At 47.9% G+C, this 20,412-nt stretch overlaps 1 protein-coding gene across 4 annotated transcripts in view; it reads right to left on the reverse strand.

Annotated features, from left to right (window-relative positions):
* Positions 1–10,670: 10,670 nt before the first annotated feature.
* LOC138566121 (zinc finger protein 773-like) overlaps positions 10,671–20,412 on the reverse strand; it is a 180,488-nt gene continuing 170,746 nt past the window's right edge. For 3 of the 4 annotated variants that reach the window (XM_069643119.1, XM_069643117.1, XM_069643116.1), the window contains one exon: positions 10,671–16,634. In XM_069643119.1, the coding sequence (XP_069499220.1) occupies positions 15,925–16,634 (710 nt within the window). In that variant the 3' untranslated portion in view covers positions 10,671–15,924. The remainder of the gene's footprint in view (positions 16,635–20,412) is intronic. The other variant, XM_069643118.1, reaches the window with a different exon arrangement.

Here is a 20,412-nt window from a genome sequence, read left to right on the forward strand (position 1 = left end):
GAGTCTTTGCGGACAAGAGGGGTGATCTATACCACATCTGCAGCAGGCACTTTAGCTCAGACATGTACTCCACATCAATGCTAATAAAGAAGAACACACCGCGAGCGAGGCGAAAATTGCTCTCAACCGCTATTCCCACTCTTCTGCACTTACCTCGCACTTGCCACCAGCTGGCCCTTTTTATTTATTATTTATTATTTTTTTACGCTACTTACCTTGTACTGCACTTCCCCTCCACCTCCTCCCCCTGCACTTCCTCCTTTTCCCCTTACCTCTGCACTTGCGCGATCTGAATGACACCTGGCCTAGTAGGATCGTTTGTCTGTCTTCCCCTTGTTTCCCTCCCTCCCTGCCTCGTCGCGCCTTGAAACACTTGTGTATAGGCGCGTTACAAATACCATATCATATCATATCATATCTATTCGTCCACATCCCTCCACTGGTGAGTCAAGTTTACGTATTTATCTCTCGGCCTTGCGGTAGTGTGTTGCATTAGCTAACAATAATTTCCCCATTTATGTATCCACTCAATATGAAGGCGGAAAATTCTCCATCCGTGTCGTTATTGCAGTCATCAGCCACTTCAAGCGCCTATCGGGTAATCTTACTTGGCTATTCTGCCACTGACTTCTTTTAGGCATGTAAATCAATAGTTTTAATTGATCGTGTAATTATTTTACCTAATGGTACACCCTTGTACTCGTCCTCTAGTCTTTGTTTTCAGTTATAATTATTGTTATCCAAAATAATGCAAGTAATGTCTTTCAGGGAGATGCTGAGGAGTCCAACGTATTGACGACAACCGTTGATGTCACTCAGATGCTCGAGGTACGTTTCCGGACAGTTCCATCGATGGAGATCATCAGATCTTGCATTCTTGTAGCGTGATTGTTACACACAATGTTTCTTTTGTTTTTAGCCATTGATATGTCCTTCTGTCGTCGCCCTCCTATGTGTCTTCTTTTTTCAATATTGTGTTCATTACTAATGAAAGTCCTATGTTTCAGGGAGTCGATGGAGCATTAGTCCAAGAAGAAGGGGGAGCATGCAGTTACGGGTCGGCGCAACAGCTTGCAGAAGTGTGCACCGCAGTTAAACAAGGAGTTGCGCAAGAGCATAAAAGAATGGACCAGTGTGACAAGAAAGGCGATTGTTAGATATTACGTTAACCAAGTGAGGCAGAGCAATAGTAGAAATGGTGAATTCAAAGAGGTTGAAGATTTGTAAGGCAATGAGGTGGGAAGAGAGTAGACGTTCAACGCCTACACCTCAGCCAGCCAGTTGAGGAGAGCCAATGAAGGATACTTTGGAGTTGTGTAGGGCTGCCAGAGTGGCAGTGTTCGGTGGAGAAATCCAGGTTTCAGTGATAGCAAGAAGGTCTAGTGGAGGAGAGCTAGAGTGAAAGTAGTGCGTGATAAAGGGTGTTTTGTTGAATACAGACTGAGCATTCCAGAGTGAGGTAAGGAAGGGAATAGTTTCTTACCTGTAACTCCATTTCTCCAGCATTGGTATCTTTCACGGATTCACATGCTTAGAATATTCCCCGTCGTCAGACTGGGACCCCTCGGTACACATATATAGCCTTTTCCTATAGGAAAACTTCCGACACTTTTGTGTCCTATCTACGTCCTTTTAGGACCCGCCTACGCATGCTCCGTAGGCCGTCCCAGTATAAGAGGCCCGCCCCCGCGGTTCCCCTCAGATTTCGGCCCCTCCAAACTAGGAAGGGTTAAACTTATCAATCAAATACATTGCATTCCGGGGAGGTTGGCGGGCGCATGTGAATCCATGAAAGATACCAATGCTGGAGAAATGGAGTTACAGGTAAGAAACTATTCCCTTCTCCAGCATTGGATCTTTCATGGATTCACATGCTTAGAATAGATTGTATAGCAGTAACACTTGAGACGGCGGTGAGAATGTAATGTAATATACCCTCACCATACTACACAATGCATATGTACAGTAGGAATAAGTTAACTCATATAACCTTACCCACATAAAGTATACTGTCATTAAAAGGGTAGACAACAGATTCTCCACAGCGTGGAGCTTACCTTACTGAAACAGATGGCGCAGGACAGCTCTTCCCATCTGCACCTCGTCCGCATGCTGCCTGGCAAGGCAGTAGTGGCGGGTAAACGTGTGGGGCACTGACCATGCCGCAGCTTGGCATATGTCCGTTAGCGGAATTCCTGCCCATAAAGCTGTTGAGGAGGACATCGATCTTGTAGAATGGGCTCTAGGATGTCCTTGCAGTGGCCTTCCGGCCTTAGAGTGACAAAACGCAATCGTCGATGAGACCCATCGGGCCAATCCTTGCTTAGAGATTGCTTTTCCTCTCGTCGACGGGCCATATGCGATGAACAGTTGTCGAGTAGACCTGAGTTCCTGTGTACGATGTAGGTAAAATTTCAGAGCCCTCTTAACGTCCAGGGTATGAAGAGCTTTTTCTGCTGGCGATGATGGTGTGGCGAAGAAAGTAGGGAGAACAATGGATGAGTGTTTGTGATACACTGTCGGAACTTTTGGGACGAACGTGGGATTAGTTGCCAGGACTACTTTGTCCTTAAAGAATCTTAGGTATGGCGGGTCTACGACCAGCGCTTGCAGTTCCGAGATTCTCCTAGCTGATGTGATAGCAATCAAGAATGCCAACTTCCACGAAAAGAATTTTATGTCGGACGTGGCCATAGGCTCAAAAGGCGGTTTCATTAAGCCTGCCAACACTGTGTTGAGACTCCAAGTCGGGGGGAAACTTTTTACCGGGGGAAAAACTCGAAATAAACCCCTCATGAAGTGTTTCACAAGTCTGTCGCTAAATAGGGGAGACGTCTGCCTCTTCCTTGTGAACCTCAAGATGGCTGCCAGGTGCACCTTTATCGATGTGAAGGATAATCCCCTCTCTGCCAAGAGGAGCAGGTAAGGTAGAACTTGTTCCGGCGTCACCAACAACGGTTGTAGGCCTTGTTGTCCTCTACACCATTCACAGAACCTCCGCCACTTATAGGATTTGTTTGTAGAAGGGGCTCGAGCCGCCTGCAGAATTTTTTGACAATCCTCCGAAACGTCTAAAGCACCGAACTCCGAAAAGTCAGGAGCCAGGCTGTAAGGTTGAGACTGTCCGGGTCGTGATGCCACACCGTGCCTTTGTCCCGGGATAGTAGGTTCGGGACTCTCGGAAACGCTATGGGATGTTCCAGCGACAGGTGAAGCAGGTCGGAGAACCACGGTTGCCTTGGCCAGTATGTGGTCACTAGAATTACCCGGCAATTGTATCTGCGTATCCACTGTATTGTCCTCCGTATGAGAGGGAACGGGGGAAAAGCATAAAGGAACATGTCCGTCCATGGGAAGGAGAATGCCTCCCCCATGGAACCCTCTTGAGGCCATATGCTTGCGAATTGCTCGCATTTCTTGTTGTCTTTGGTCGCGAAGGCGTCCAGAGGGGGGTGACCCCATTTCTCGAACACGTTCATCAGGTGAACTGTGTCCATTTCCCACTCGTGTATCTGGGCCATGCTTCTGCTGAGGGAGTCTGCCTGGGAGTTCCTCACTCCTGGGAGGTGATGAGCCACGATGGAAATTTCGTGCTTTAATGCCCAATGCCATGTTTTCTGGGCTGCTATGGAAAGAGTTCTTGATCGCGTCCCTCCTTGTTTCCTCAGATAAAACATGGCCGTTGTATTGTCGGTCAGTACTCGTACTCGCGAACCCTTGATGTGTGGTAGGAATGCCTTCAAGGCCCATCGTACTGCTCTGAGCTCTAACACGTTTATGTGTAGGAGTGGCTCCGTTGGAGACCAGCGACCTTGCGTTTGGAGAGCACCCATGTGAGCTCCCCATCCGGTTAGGGACGCATCTGTGACTATGGTTCGCTGAAACTCTGGCTCCTGTAGGGGTACACCGTTGTTCAGATTGTGGAAACTCTGCCACCACTGAAGGGTCCGAAGCAGCTTGTCGTCGTCGATGGTTACCTTGTCTGACCACGATCCTTGAGCCTGCGTCCATCGGTCTTCGAGGAATTCCTGGTCTGGCCTCATGAATAGGCAACAGTTTTCCACCAGATGGATGCAGGATGCCATGGCCCCTAGGACCGAAACGTATTTTCTCACTGAGAGCCTGGTGTTTCGCCATAGTCGGCACGCTTGCTGATTGAGTCTTGAGGTTCTGTCGAGAGAAGGTTTCACTAGCCCTAACTGGGTCTCGAACTGTGCCCCCAGGAATCCCAGCGTTCTCAACGGCTGCAGAGAGGATTTTTCGAAGTTTATGGCGAATCCCAGCTGTTGTAGAAGCTGCATGGTGGCTTGTAAACTTGTGTTGGTCGACGCTGGGGAGGATCCCCTTACCAGCCAGTCGTCGAGGTATGGGTATACATGGTGGCCTTGCTTCCTTAGTCAGGCCGCTACTGGAGCCAGGCATTTCGTGAACGTTCTGGGGGAGGTCTGCAGAGTGAGCATCTTGAATTTTAGGCTCTTTAAAGACTTGTTGAGATCGCGTAAGTCTAAAATGGGACGCCATTTGCCGTTCGGCTTTTTTACGACGAAATATCTTGAGTAGACTCCTTGACCTCTTGTGATGTTGGAACTAATTCTATCACGCCCTTTGCTAACATGAGTGTTACCTCTTGTTGCAGTATCTTCAGATGGGAATGAGCGGTGAACGCAGGTGGAATGCGCGGAGGGCTGTGTTTGAATTGTAGAGTGTGTCCTTTTCTTATAGTATCCAGCACCCATTGATCCGTCGTTATTCGTTCCCATTCGTCGACATATGCTGACACTCTTCCCCCCAGAACGGTGTTGTATGTCACTGCTGATCTTTATTTTGCTTGTCTCTCGACGACGGATATGATGGTCTTTTCCTGGAAGTTCCAGCGACGGTTTGCCGTTTGGGAAGCACGTCTGTATCCCTGGGAGGGGTAAGCCGATCTGCCAAAGGATCTGTCTCCAGACGCAGAGAATCTTGAATTACCTGAAGCCCCTCTAAAGGGACGAAAAGACTTGTAGCTTCGGCCACTCTGGAGGGCACCCAATGAACATGCCGTGTCCGAGTCCTCTTTCATTCCCTTTAGGGCTTCGTCCACCTTCTCACCGAAAAGAAGGTCTCCCTCAAAGGGCATATCTAAAATTTTGTATTGTACTTCTGGCCTGAAGTAGGTACATTTAAGCCATGACTGTCGTCGTAATACGACCCCATTATTGACTTGCTTGAAGCCTGAGTCAGCGAGGTCCACCGCAATGTTTATTGCGTGATTTGAGGCTTCCTCACCCTCTCGGACAAGTAACATCGCTGCCTTCCTATGCTCTTCCGGAAGATGATCAAGCAACGAAGCTAGCCTGTGCCACATCTCCCTATCGTATCTGGCTACAATTGCAGAGAGTTTGCGGCCTTTACTGTGGTCGCTCCCACGGATAGCACTTTTTTGCCAAAGGCATCCTGGACTCCCGCTGACATGATCTCTGCTTCCAAAAGATCAGGACTTGCCCGACTCCCTTGGAAGCAGACCCATAACCCCGGTTTCGAGTGCCAGCCAGTCCCAATTGGGACCTTTTGGACCCTGTCCTGGCGCCAGTGGCACCAGGCTCATAAAGATGCCCAGTCCCAGCGCTGGAAGCGCCAGGCTCATAATGCTTGGGTGGACTTACCTGCAGCAGACCATGCTGCTTACTTACCTGCCAGTTGAACCCCTGATCCTCTTCTGTTTGGGACTACTTTTCCTGTTGGGTGGGGCAGGAGCCACTCCCTAGGTTCAGAACACTGGAACTCTTCTGGAAAGCAGGAACTCTTTTCTTACCTAGGCGTGGCTGTGGAAGGAGACACCTAAGCACTACAGGAGGCTATTTAAACCACACCCGATGGATGAATCTTGCTTTGCGTTATTCTGCATTCTCTGCAGCAGAACGCTCATCGTGTCTTCTGCTTCTGATCCTTGGCCTAAGGGAACAAAGGCTTACCATCCTGGAATCCAGTCTTCAGCAGCACCTGTAAAGACAAAGAAAGAACAGGTTAGCACTACGGTCTTCAGTGGCAGCGCATCTCTTACCTGGTCCATCGGCTGTCACCAACGCCTCGCGCTGCATTCCGGCATCTGAAAGACAAAGGCTTACCTACTCTTCGCATGCTCCGGAGGTCTTCGCACTGCATTCCGGCATCTGCAAGGCAAAAGTTTACCAGCTCTTCGCACGCTCCGGAGGCCTTCGGCGCTGCATCCCGCATCTGAAAGACAAAAGAAGGTGCGTTTAAAGACATTGGGCAACTTTATTACTCACGTGCCATTACTCCTTCCCACGCCGAATCCAGTGGGTTTTCCAGCACCCTTCAGCTTCTCTAAAGCTCCGAACTTGTACCTGCAAGATAAAAGGGACAGTTAGTGCGCATCGTGAAGCAGGCTACAAGCGCTTACTTACGTGCTTCCAGGCGCTTCTATTCCTCACGCGGGTTCGATCCTCAACTCTCATCAGCCCGCCATCCGCCATCGCCGGAACCCTGCAAAACAAGAGATATCATTACAAAAGAGTTTTAAGACATTTGAAGTGCCCAGGACTTACCGTTCGTGCAGTTAACGACGGACAGGAGTCCTCTGAGGTCAAGAGGCCTGCACCCTTATCCAGTGAAGAAACTGGTTACGGCACCCTGCCCCGAGGCAGATGGAGAGCTCGGCGTTCACTTACCTAAGATGAGGGTGTTAACCTTTGGGGTTCTACAGGAGAAGAGAAAGGGAAGAGGAGAGAGGCACCCAATAACCCCAGTTCATTAATCCCATATTTTCTATCTGCAGACATATTACTCTTCGAGTCAGACATACAGTGCACAGAGGTCCAGCCCAAAGAGCCAACCGTGTGTTACACATCACCTTTGAAGATACGGCATTCACCCAGTCAAGACCGGCGCCTCTGCGGGAATCAGGTGAGCGTTACACCTGCTTCGTTTTCAGGCGGAGTCGTGCACTAGTGCTGGGCCTTCGCCTTCCTCGCCGCTGCCGCCGACACCACCGAGTCTGGCGTTGGTTGGGAGGATAAACACTTGGGGGTAGACTCTGGAGCCTTAAACTTTTTTTCGAGGCGTCCTTTCACTGCCGGCTCTGAAAACGGGTGACGCATTGTCTGCAACCCCTCCTTCCACACATGGTCTAGTATTGGTATTGAGAACACAGACCTCCTTCTCTTACCCATGTGGTCGAACAAAAAACAGTCTTTTTTCTGTTGTTCCTGGGACAGACCAAATTCTTTGCATGCCTTCTCCATCATAGAATGGAATGACGCAATGTCGTCCGGAGGGGATGGGTGAGCTGGGCTTCTAGGGGTTTCCAACTCCACCTCTGACTCACAGGTTGGGTCCCTGGAGGGGGATGATGAGATATCCGACATGGCTCCCCTATCAGACTCCGAATCCGGCAGCTCACCTTCCTCTTGTGCCAGTGCTGAGATTGGCGTGCATAGGTGCGTCGGTGGACGGGACGGGCCCGGCTCGTCGACGGGTGACTGTGGCAGGTTTGCCTGAGGTAGTCTCTGGTCCAACGACTGTAGCAAAGACTGAAGCGTGGACAGAATTTCCAACGACAAAACAGATTGAGGATTGAGAAGAGGGGCAGATACCGGTATAACGGATCCCCTCGTCGACGACTTGTCAGCCACTCGTAGCCCTAGGTCTGCTGGGCCAGCTATTCTCTCGTTCTCGTCCTCCGAGGACAGCGACACAGCCTGTTCTTGCAGTAAAGTATCCGGGGGGATCGGATCAAAAACTTCAGGCCCCCAGGCCTCCTGTAGAACCCCGTCGACGAGGTCATAGTCGACGCCGTTGTCAGTGGGACGGTGGATGCCACCTGCATAAGTGGCAGGGTGGAGGCCGATGACTGGACCGCCGTTGACGACGGTGACTTAGCAGGTGGTTTAGGCGGTCCCGCCTTTTCCACACTTGGCTTGCTTTTACTCGACTCTCGACTCGTGGTCGATCTATGATGATCGCCCGAGGAGGATTTCCTTTCCTTTTCATGCTTTTTTGATGAAGATGATTTCTTTGACGAGGAGTCTCTAGTTGAGTGACTCCCAGACGACTCTTTTTTCGTCGGTCGAGATTTCTTCGCCGGTGGTTCCGGCGAGGTAACGCGGCGTGATGTTTTCGCCGATTGTGTGGAGCCTACCTCCGAAGGGGGGTATGCCCCCGCTCCATCATTCAGCCATGCCACCAGTCGTCAACTCCGATCTTTGAGGGTTTTTTGAGAAAACCCTTTGCAAATGTCACAGTTATCCGCCGAATGATGAGGGTGGAGGCAATATATACAATCCATATGTCCGTCCCCCTCGTAAACTTTTTTCAAGCCGCACGTCGCGCATGGACGGAACAGCGCTTTTCCTGACACGGAGGACATTTTCTCTACTCAAATTCCAGGAATACAACCTTGTCCAAAATAGTAAGACAACGCGAGGAGATCCCACTACTTTGGAGACGGTTGAAATCTGAAGGGGAGCCGCGGGGGCGGGCCTCTTATACTGGGACGGCCTACGGAGCATGCGTAGGCGGGTCCTAAAAGGACGTAGATAGGACACAAAAGTGTCGGAAGTTTTCCTATGGGAAAAGGCTATATATGTGTACCGAGGGGTCCCAGTCTGACGACGGGGAATATTCTAAGCATGTGAATCCATGAAAGATCCAATGCTGGAGAAGAGTAGAGAAGTTGAGTATAAGAGGAAGAGAGGCAAGGTGGATAGGTGTTAGAGGAGGTATGATCAGCTCACCAGCTTTGTTTCCACCTGGAAATGTAGCCATTATCAAGTGGACACCAGACCTTAGATCGAGGAGATCAGTTGAGGCTTTGGCTTTGCAGTGGTACTAGACTCAGAAGATGAATGCCTCCTCCCCGTTAAGAACAGTTCCATTCCCTCCCCTTATCAGACCCTGGAGGATCTGGCCCTAATGCAAGAAGATGCATGCGACCATAATTGACTCCCATTTTATTGGCATCAGGTAATATGGGTTTCTATCAGAGTGGACTGCATAGACGTGCTGACACCGGACATTTCAGCATACTCCAGATTACTGGTGCATTGCCACCAGTTCAATGCTAATGGAGCTCGCCAGTCTAAACCAGTTTGCAAAAAGAAGTGAATCTGCAACAGAAGTCATAACGGGGGCAGAGGCCTATGCCCCTCACCTGAATAAGATGTCAACAGAACCACATCATCGATGCCATATTTGACCTGGATCTAGCTAGTCAGGCAACACCCCATGGACATGGGCATGAATAAGGGACTAATCCCCAGAAAGAAAACTATTTGATTGTTATAGGAAATCCGGGACCAATGACCCAAAAAGGCTTTTGTGGGTGTGATCTGTCTGGAGCGTAAAAAAAGGATCTTATCTGGAGGTGGGGTCGGACGGGTTAGTTGGGTCAGGAATATTAACCCATTCCTAACCCCACTAGCAAGGATGCTGTCTGTCTTGCAAGACTTAATATAATAATCCCTTTTGCTCATCCATAAAAAGAAATTAAGACTATTATTTTTTGATGTTTATTATGGTGTCTTCAGTCAAGAGAAACACCAGAATTCACTAAAATATAAAAAGGACAAGAAAAGCGGTAATAGGGTTGATCATACTGAATAGTGTTTGGCCACAGACAAATACTTCTCTAGCAGTGAACTAAAGGACTTATATTTTCTCTGCTGTTCCTGTGAATCGCCACAGAAATGTTAATCCTGTTACTTTTCCCAGTCTTCAATGCACACACTGTTTCAGTTCGACACTAACAAATTATAAGGTCACCAATCTACTCGGGCCAGGGTTTTGCAACCTCTACAACCATTCAGTGCTTTTATGGTTACTTTTTGCCCTGAAGATCCCCCCAACTATTCTATGGTCTCCTCCTTCTCATCCACTAGCAGCCCAAGCTTTCTCTTGTGCTTTGCTCATCCACCCAGTGGTAGGGCACTTCCATGTGCAGTGTGGGCAGACACAAAGGTCCATCGAAAACTTGCTCCCCATACAGATGCTCCCATTTAGATTGGACTCAAACAGGTCCCCTATGAGCTCCCCATACTCACCAACGCACTACGACAGAAAGCCTGAAATGCTCCCTCTGGCGCAGTGTCTCACTGTTACTCCATTGTTTACCCCGATTGATTAACCAACCCATTCCCGTTCACAGGATCTCTAAGTAATGAAGGCCATGGATCACCTGCAACATGTTGAAAAAAAGAGCACGAGAAGGCTCCCTCTGCATTATAAGACCCCTGGATCCAAAAATTACAATCTTTTCCAATAATTCAGTGGATTCAAGGGTTCTCCTGACAGAACCAGCAGGCCCCACTACCTCCAATTACAGTTTCAGCAATGATATCATCCTGAGGGATGGACCCAGAACACGCCCACTATCAGTGGGCCCACACCTCGCTGCAGGCAGCCAAAATATCATACAATGGGGCATCAGCTGGCAATACAACCCCTGGACGTGGTCATGGAGGCTCAGAGGAGGCTAGGCCGAAGCACCCACCCTGGCGGAAAGTCCTTATTGGAACCATTCATCCTCGAGCAGGCTCAGTAGGGATTGCCTGGCATCCAGTCGCAGCTCCGTCTCTGCTTCCTCCTGGGAATTTCCTACCAGTGTTCCTCAGACAGACAAGGAAAATACCCTCATGTGAGTTAGTGAGTGAATGAAATCTCTCAGACCGGTCTCAGAGGACAATTTATTGACACTGTTCTGTGTCATTTATTGGGATATTCTACCAATTGGCTTGTTCTTTTCTGGATAAGAATTCAACATTAAACGAAAAATAACTAGTAATTGAATTTACACATAGAGTTTCTTTAAAATCCAAACATTCTGCAAAACTAATCAACACATACATTTCGGAACAGTAGTTAAATACTAACAATAAATTCTTTTACTTTCAATATTTTACAAGAATTCAAAAACTAATATCAAATTGATAAGGATTTCTAAATAGTTTGCCCCATTGCTTGTGCAGTTAGAAACCAATGAACTCTAACATTCTAACTATAGTTGCACATTGTGGTTATGAACACCCTGCCAAGGGATACACAGTGTGGCATCTGAAACAGCCAAACTGGAAACCACCATCACAGACTTACCTGGGCCCTGCAAGCAATTACATGTATTGTGCTACACCCATGCCAAGTACATGCCTTCACAATACAGATTCATGAGCTGCAGACAGACCCAAGCGGACAGTGACCCTGTCTATCAGGTCATCACCACCTCTGGGTCTGCACAGTCCTCTTAACATGCAAGGAAATGCTTGCCTTTCTGGCCCGTAGTAATCAAGGCCTTGTGTAAAGGAAACAAGTAGTCATCCACTATGCGAGCAATGGAGTCATTTAAGTACTGTCCATTCACAGAGATTACCAGGAAGCCACTCCAGGTGCCCACATTGGACCTTAATAGTGGTTTGTGAACAGCTCATACAACAGGAAGCCAGTGTGTAGAAGCCATGGGTGGAAACAGGTGTAGGGAAACCAGAACTTCTCTTGCAATTCTGGTAATCTTTAATGGGATAAAGGAGACTCTGACATATTGTAGTCTCAAGAAATGGAGGTTCCAAAATCTGACCCAGCCACGGTATGAGATGGAGGGTGCAGAGACCCCACATTCTGAATCAGCCACGGTATGAGGTGGAAGGTGCAGAGCTTCCACATTCTGACCCTGCCACGGTATGCGGTGGAAGGTGCTGAGCTCCCACAATCTGACCCAGCCACAGTATGAGGTGGAAGGTGCAGAGTTCCGACAATCTGACCCAGCCACGGTATGAGGTGGAAGGTGCAGAGCTCCGACAATCTGACCCAGCCAGGGTATGACGTGGAAGGTGCAGAGCTCCGACAATCTGACCCTGCCACGGTATGTGGTGGAAGGTGCAGAACTCCGACAATCTGACCCAGCCACGGTATGAGATCGAAGGTGCAGAACTCCGACAATCTGACCCAGCCAGGGTATGAGGGGGAAGCTGAAAAGATCCCACAATCTGACCCAGACATGGCATGAGGTGAAGGGTACAGCACCACCACAATCTGACCCAGAAATGGCATGAGGTGATCTCTGAAAAATCTATTTCCTCCAGAGCAGCTTTATTCAAGATGGATTCTCTAAACCACAGTTCTTACACTAGGGGTCCATTCCTTGGTTGGCTTCTTCCGTGTTCTGGAACATTCTGCTCGATTTTACTTGGTTTCTAATGCTGCTGTGTCGCACAGATTTCTTTCATGATTTTGCTAAATTATATATTTTCAAGAGACCCCTGTTAATTCTCCATTTCGGTTTAGAGCTGTTTAGGGCTTTGTAGGGTTTACAAAAGAACAGCAGTAGCACACATCTTGGAAGATTAGGGCCTTCAAGGGGGTGGCATAGTCTTGAGAAAGGGAATGTTACAAGAATACTATGTTACAAATCTCTCAAAGCATGCACTCCTTGCAGTATTTGCTCTAATGTGGGTGGTACTGTACTATATGTGCTGTGCATATTCAGCTTCCTTCTGGCATTCCTACTGCTATGCTGCTGCATATTCAGCTTCCTTCTGGCAGTCCTACTGCTATGCTGCTGCATATTCAGCTTCCTTCTGGCATTCCTACTGCTATGCTGCAGCATATTCAGCTTCCTTCTGGCATTCCTACTGCTATGCCGCGGCATTTTCAGCTTCCTTCTGGCATTCCTACTGCTATGCCGAGGCATATTCTGCTTCCTTCTGGCATTCCTACTGCTATGATGCAGCATATTCAGCTTCCTTCTGGCATTCCTACTGCTATGCTGCTGCAGATTCAGCTTCCTTCTGACATTCCTACTGCTATGCTGCGGCATATTCTGCTTCCTTCTGGCATTCCTACTGCTATGCTGCTGCATATTCAGCTTCCTTCTGGCATTCCTACTGCTATGCTGCTGCATATTCAGCTTCCTTCTGGCATTCCTACTGCTATGCCGCGGCATTTTCAGCTTCCTTCTGGCATTCCTACTGCTATGCCGCTGCATATTCAGCTTCCTTCTGGCATTCCTACTACTATGCCGCGGCATATTCTGCTTCCTTCTGGCATTGCTACTGCTATGCCGCTGCATATTCAGCTTCCTCTGGCATTCCTACTGCTTTGCTGCGGCATATTCAGCTTCCTTCTGGCATTCCTACTGCTATGCTGCGGCATATTCAGCTTCCTTCTGGCATTCCTACTGCTATGCTGCGGCATATTCTGCTTCCTTCTGGCATTCCTACTGCTATGCTGCTGCATATTCAGCTTCCTTCTGGCATTCCTACTGCTATGCTGCTGCATATTCAGCTTCCTTCTGGCATTCCTACAGCTATGCTGCAGCATATTCAGCTTCCTTCTGGCATTCCTACTGCTATGCTGCTGCATATTCAGCTTCCTTCTGGCATTCCTACTGCTATGCTGCTGCATATTCAGCTTCCTTCTGGCATTCCTACTGCTATGCTGCTGCATATTCTGCTTCCTTCTGGCATTCCTACTGCTATGCTGCAGCATATTCTGCTTCCTTCTGGCATTGCTACTGCTATGCTGCTGCATATTCAGCTTCCTCTTGCATTCCTACTGCTTTGCTGCGGCATATTCAGCTTCCTTCTGGCATTCCTACTGCTATGCTGCGGCATATTCAGCTTCCTTCTGGCATTCCTACTGCTATGCTGCGGCATATTCTGCTTCCTTCTGGCATTCCTACTGCTATGCTGCTGCATATTCAGCTTCCTTCTGGCATTCCTACTGCTATGCTGCTGCATATTCAGCTTCCTTCTGGCATTCCTACAGCTATGCTGCAGCATATTCAGCTTCCTTCTGGCATTCCTACTGCTATGCTGCTGCATATTCAGCTTCCTTCTGGCATTCCTACTGCTATGCTGCTGCATATTCAGCTTCCTTCTGGCATTCCTACTGCTATGCTGCTGCATATTCTGCTTCCTTCTGGCATTCCTACTGCTATGCCGCTGCATATTCAGCTTCCTTCTGGCATTCCTACTGCTATGCTGCTGCATATTCTGCTTCCTTCTGGCATTCCTACTGCTATGCTTAGCGCTACTATAGTTCAATCAGAGTACAAGGTAAGGGTCTATTCCACAGTTGCTTGTTCCCATTGCGACGCCGGATATTTAGAAATATGGAGTCTCTCCATGACTTGAAGGCTTTGACCCGTGCCTGTATGAACTGAGCTGATCTAATGTAGCTTCCCTTTAATTTCACTCTCAACAAAGCTCAGCTCAGCATCAGCACAGCTTACCTATCAAGAAGATCCATCTTTCCCACTGTGCATGGGATCCACCAGACAGCCATGATTGTGCAGGAGCCTAGCTTGTGCACACGTCATGCATACGTAAGAGGTGGCTAACAGAAAAACACTGACTCTAGAGCGTTGACCAGCAGTAATACCGCTATAAATGCCACCAGATGTTAACACATGAATGTACAAACGCCCAACTGAACAGCCAGTCACTGATAACGCACATAACAAGGTACATTAGGAAACACCCACTCAGATGACAATATACCCAGTGTTTGCTATATAGTAAGTGTGCACGTAGAACCATGTTCCATGTATGCACACATGGCAGAAACGCAAGGGTCCTGTAGTGCAGAGAAGAGCTGCTCATCACTTGTGTTCTTCCTGGTGAATGGGTGTGTGGGTGTGTGTATATATGTTGATAAATGGGTGAATGTTAAGACCACCTATAACAACAGAACCAGGTTCCACCTATAATTAGCTATGTTGGTGCTAATTTAAAGTTGTTTAATGTGGTGTTTGTACTCTCTCCGTGACCTACTGGGCAAGCATGCATACATGATTTATAGTATGTCTAACTTGCAAGTGGCAAGACTTCTTTCATTTCCTTAGCCTTGTTTAGCCCTTAGTCGCCCCTCCCCTCCACCCAGGCGCATCCCTCTAGTTCTCTGTACTCTCTCCGTGACCTACTGGGCAAGCATGCATACGTCGCCCCCCCCAAAAGGGACATCCCTCTAGTTCTCTGTACTCGCTCTGTGATCTACTGGGCAAGGAGTTCATTACGGTAGCCACATGCACATCTACAAGCACCATCAAAGACTCTACAATGCCAGGCCGCGTTACTCAGCAGAATGCATGTAGAATTGACAGGTTATATCCCAGTAGCTTATACAAATATGTACTCGTTGAGACAACTTGTTTGCAACTGCACAGTGCTGAAGGCAGCCTCTGTAGGATGCGTCACCTGCTGCTTTCATTTATTTAAATTCCCACTCCACTATTGCTAACCAGCCTCACACTTTTACAGTTTGACCCTTCTCCTTCCTGTCTTGTACCCCCTTTGCACCTGGCGGCTCTTTGAACGGTTAATCCCTGTGTTGCCCTTGGGTGTTTCTTCTGTTATATAGGTTTGCTGCCTGTCACTCATCTTTTTAAGCATACAGAATGTTACCTGTTTTCAGGCAAGTTCCTTTTGAAGCACCTCTTAACGTACCAGTCCCAGCAGCCTCTGCACTCGTGGGTTTGGGGTTGGTGCATTTCTGCATGTGCAAAGTAGATGGTTTTACAGCATTTCCCTCCTCAAAGCCCTCATTCTTATTAGCCCACTGTATTACAGAGATTTGAGATTTAGTTTGCATTTTTACTCATCATTCAGATGCAGCTACAGGTATGTTCTTCAGTACACAATAGATTACCTTCTTATACTGTTAATTAATGCGTTTAGAGTAGGTTTCACATTGCAATTGTGTTTCTTACAGTCGACTTTTATTTTACCGGTGCCTGGATAGGTAAATATCAGAGTCATGGTGTAATGTAGATTCGTGTTCTTAGGTCACCTTCTAGGTTATTCACTGATACCCATTGTAAATGCATCAAGAGACAATTCAGTTGATGGGTTGGGCTATATAAATAGTCATCATTATATTCCAGTAGCATAATGTCGCAGTGCTATTGGATACTTCGGATTTGTATAAGATTTTTTTCTACTTGGTGGTAGTTTGGCCATGGAAGGGGTCCTCTCCGTTATGCTTCCTTCGATGCTGATTAAAGCTATCTTTCCAAGTGAAGCTTTTTCCACAATCAGCACAGTTATATGGTTTCTCTCCAGTATGCATTCTAATATGTCTCGTCAAATTATCTTTACGACTAAAACTCTTATGACAGAAAGCGCATTTGCATGGCTTTTCACCTGTATGTGTTCTATAATGCTTGATGAGGTTGGCCTTGTGAAAGAAGACTTTCTCGCAATCAGTACATGCATAGGGCCTCTCTCGGGAATGCACTCCTGTGTGTCTGACAGGCACACTCTTGAGACGGTAGCCTGTATCGCATTCTGAAATGGTGTATGATGTGGGATTTTGCTCCGTGTTTGGATGGCCTTGGAGAAGCTGTGAATTCTTGGCACTGCTCTCATGATCAAAATTTTTTGGTGGTATTCCTACTTTAGGCCTTCTTTGATTCATACTAAATTGCTCTGAATTGTTGAAACCGCTTTCAGATTTGAAAGATTTCTCTTGATTCCGGTCCCAGTAGCTTTGTGTGAGCAGTTGGCTTCTGGAGTTTGTTGCCTTGTGATAGCTCGGAGGCACCCTGGCGTTGATTTTCCTTGTTGGAGTTTTGGCAGCCGTTGCTGTTTTACTAGACTGTATAAATGCTGCTGCTTTCTTCTGTCTGTACGTGCTCCGATCGCCTGCTGAAATGAAAGAAAAGTTACTTGCTTATTCCATTCAAGAAACTGTGCAAAGGTGGATGCGTGTCAAAGACCAGAGTACATGTTCAGCTCTGAATATGAGACAGCACAGCATCACAGACCGGCTAGTCCAGGGCTAATGCACCCCATTAACCGGTTCGACTTTTTTAACTATCCAATATAAGGATAAGCCCATATAGAAAGAGAGGAGGAGAATTCATGAAGTGCGCGCCATCCTACAGCAGTGGTATGGGGCCATAGGTTACAAGACTAAAAGAGCAAGGTCAGGAAGCGTGCAAAGCTGGGAGAAGAAAAAAATAGGTATGGCCAAGGTACAGACTTTGCTCTCGTCTAAGTATGGAACAATAGCATGGAATGCTAGATGCATGCGAAGTCCTCGGAGTGACAGTGGCACAGATTGATAAAAGCATAAAATGCACAAGTGTTTTTGCTTCCTGTGAACTGACGTGTGCATAAATCAATTACTGGGACTGAGAGGGAAGTGTTTTTTTGTGTGTGAGCCAGGGAGTAGTCAGCCAATTTTCATCGGGGTGAGGTTCATACTCAGAGCTGATGATACAACTTTCATGCATGTTCGTGTTGCTCACGGAACCAAAGAAATGTGTCACCATGTTCATGTTAATAGCTCTAAGGCTGCAAGAATTTCTCATGAAAGACAATATGAATTGAAGAACAGAACCAGCCCCTGGATGGTTTATTGAAGCTGCCTTTGGGGTTGCTGAGGGTTTATAGTGGGAATAGTGCGTGAAGAGGAGGCCCTCACTGCAAGGGCATCAGACATATCCAACGCTGGCAGTAAAGCCGTGACGTGTGAATGCTTGGAATAAAGCGATGGGAAGTGGCCACATGTAGATTCCCCAGAGTTGCCACAGCCATCCCTCTTATCATTCCCATCGTCAGCGGCTGCCCAACTTGAGATGGGCCTCTTGGATCATAGTGAAGAGGTTCTAGAGTCATGCCAGGCTTGCCTTAGGTTTCCTACAGGAAGGTTTGGAAAGTTTAAGGGGGGAGAGGGATTGCCCTGAACTCTCTAAGCTCGGGTGGCCATTCCATGGTTGGAAGTCAACACGTCAGATGTGCAAACCCATGCTTGCAGCCGAAAGCAACTCCTACTGCAGTGAGTGAAATTGGAGATCAGGCCTCGATTCGGTATGTACATGTTCACAGCTGTGGATCATGATTACATAAACTCACTCCTCATCAACTCCACCCTCACAGTTACTAGCCTATCTGAATACATCCTAAATCTATGACCATCAACTCCACCCTCATAGTTACTAGCCTAGCTGAATACCTCCTAAACCTATGACCATCAACTCCACCCTCACAGTTACTAGCCTAGCTGAATACATCCGAAACCCTCAGTTACTAGCCTAGTTGAATACATCCTAAGCCTATGACCATCAACTCCACCCTCACAGTTACTAGCCTAGCTGAATGCATCCTAAACCTATGTCTATCAACTCCACAGTTACTGTTACGACGGATTTCTGAACTCTGACCCGGTGGGCAGAAGTTCAGAAGGCCAGCCTAGTTTCTTGGAACAGGGTAACCTTCTGGACAAGCCAGACCAATCAAGGTAGCATTGGCGGCGGTCAAGACTAGGTCTCAGGAGGGCTGAGGGTGACAAAGACTTCAATGAGCACACAGGGCCTCATCACGAGTTGGGCGGTAGCCCCAGTGGTATTACTGCTGGGGCTATTAGCATTACCGCCAAAACCCCGGCGCTATTAGCGCCGGATCACGGGTTTGGCGGAACGGCAAATCCCCATTGGGCCCAATGGGGAATCTTCGGCACTATTACCGCTTGCGATATTACCACTGGCAGTAATAGCACCAACAATCAGCAAAATTGCTGCAGATTTTCCCCCAGCTTAGAGCTGGGGGGAAATCCCCCAAGCCCATGATTTGGCGGACCCTTAAATGCGGCAGTAATAGAGATACCGCCGCATTTAAGGGTCACCGCCAAACTCGTGATGAGGAAGACATAGGGCCTCATTACGACCCAGGCGGTAAGTTACCGCCTGGGCCGTGACTTTACCACCATGGCGTAAACTACGTTTACGCCATGGTGGTTGGCGGACTTACCGCCCCATTCCGACCTTGGCGGGGCGGTAAGTCCCCAATCCCCATTTACCCTTCCCCATTCCCATTTTTGCCCCATAGGGCATAATGGGAGTGGGGAAGGCGTTAATTACGCCACCGTAAATTACGGTGGCGTAATTAACTCCATGGTCCCTTAGCGCCATGGATTTTAACACCTGCTAAAAGCAGGTGTTAAATTCGCCATGGCGCTAAGGGACCTCGTACTCAGGCGGTAAGGGTTGGCGCTGTTTACGGCGCCGTAAACCCCTTACCGCCTGGGTCGTAATGAGGGCCATAGTAAAGGACACTAATAAATCACTCCCAGTCAGGTGTATATATATTAAAAATACAAATACATTTATTCAAGGCCTTTGAAGTTCAACACACAGTAACACTAATAAACCAACAGAATCCTATCAAAATACATATATACAAGACCAATGGGCTTAAAGGGTTAATACACGAAACGGGTCCACAACCTAGAAAGGGAAGGAAGCAGGTAGTGCAGAGAGTCTTAGGCAATTCTGCAGTAATCACAATCCTAACTGAAAGGCAGTCCAATCCCTACGATGAGAGGAGCCTATTGCTCAAATGGGCGAAACAAGGTCTTTTGTAGGGTCTGTAACAGCTCAGGAAAGTGGGTGAGGTGATGCAGAATAAGTTCCCACTATTCGAGGAGGGTCTCCCCAACAGGGCAGAGCAGGTTCCAGGAATTGGGAATAATTTGATAGCTCAGGCTATCTGAAGAAAGGAGAGGGGCCCTCAGGGGCCACTCGTGCATAAAAACAGGCTAGGGGCCACCGGTAAGGGTTGCAAGTACTCACTGACCCCGTGCGCACTCCAGACCAAACTTCAGCAGTTGAGTCCAATACGGTTGCAGGTTCAAATGCGGCAATTTCTTCGGCTTTCAGCGACGAAGTTACAGCATTGATTCCCAAATGGGACAGTTGCGATTCTGTGCTCCTGGTGGATGGATCAGGCCACCCTTTTCCGACACAAACACCTTCTCACGGACAGCTCGTCGTGCGCGACAATGGACTAACACCAAAGCCGTATACCTGACTTGTCCCAACACAAGGGTCAGGCAGAGTCAGGCAATTACTGATATCTACACAGACCCGACTTCCATTACATTTCCCCACACAGATAAAAGGCGGAGCATGAGAGCACACTCGGAGCAAGGCCGAACGCCCGAGGAAGCAGCTACACTGAGACGGCAGGTTATACCGTCTTGCCTGATTCAGATTGTGTTTTTTATGTTTTTGGAGTCTGACAGCTAGAGGCATCTACTTTTTGTATGGTGGCACAGCACCTTCAGTGCAGTGTCACAGATAAATCCTTTAGATTGCTCATATGGTTTAAATACCTTTTCTTGGGTAAACTGCATTTCCCAAGAATAGTAAAGTGAAATTGACTACCTTTTTCTCTGTGTAGGTCCAGCACACATCTTATGTGGAGTGCTGGGGGGTTACTTAGTAGCAACCGCCCGCCCCCTTTCCTACCTACTCATGTAACATTTTATGTTACCCTCACTACTTTAAATGGCTGGTGGCAGGGGTTTACTTTTTCTACCATGTGCTTTTCTACCACGGGCTGAATGCTCAGCTGCAGTACAGCACCCAAGGTTGACCATTTTGTCAAATGGGCCCTGGTCTTCTTTTCTGTTTGTGAGGTC

This window comes from Ambystoma mexicanum, chromosome 2p (genome assembly GCF_040938575.1).
Source record: "Ambystoma mexicanum isolate Mex_15411 chromosome 2p, UKY_AmexF1_1, whole genome shotgun sequence".
Classification (NCBI taxonomy): domain Eukaryota; kingdom Metazoa; phylum Chordata; class Amphibia; order Caudata; family Ambystomatidae; genus Ambystoma; species Ambystoma mexicanum.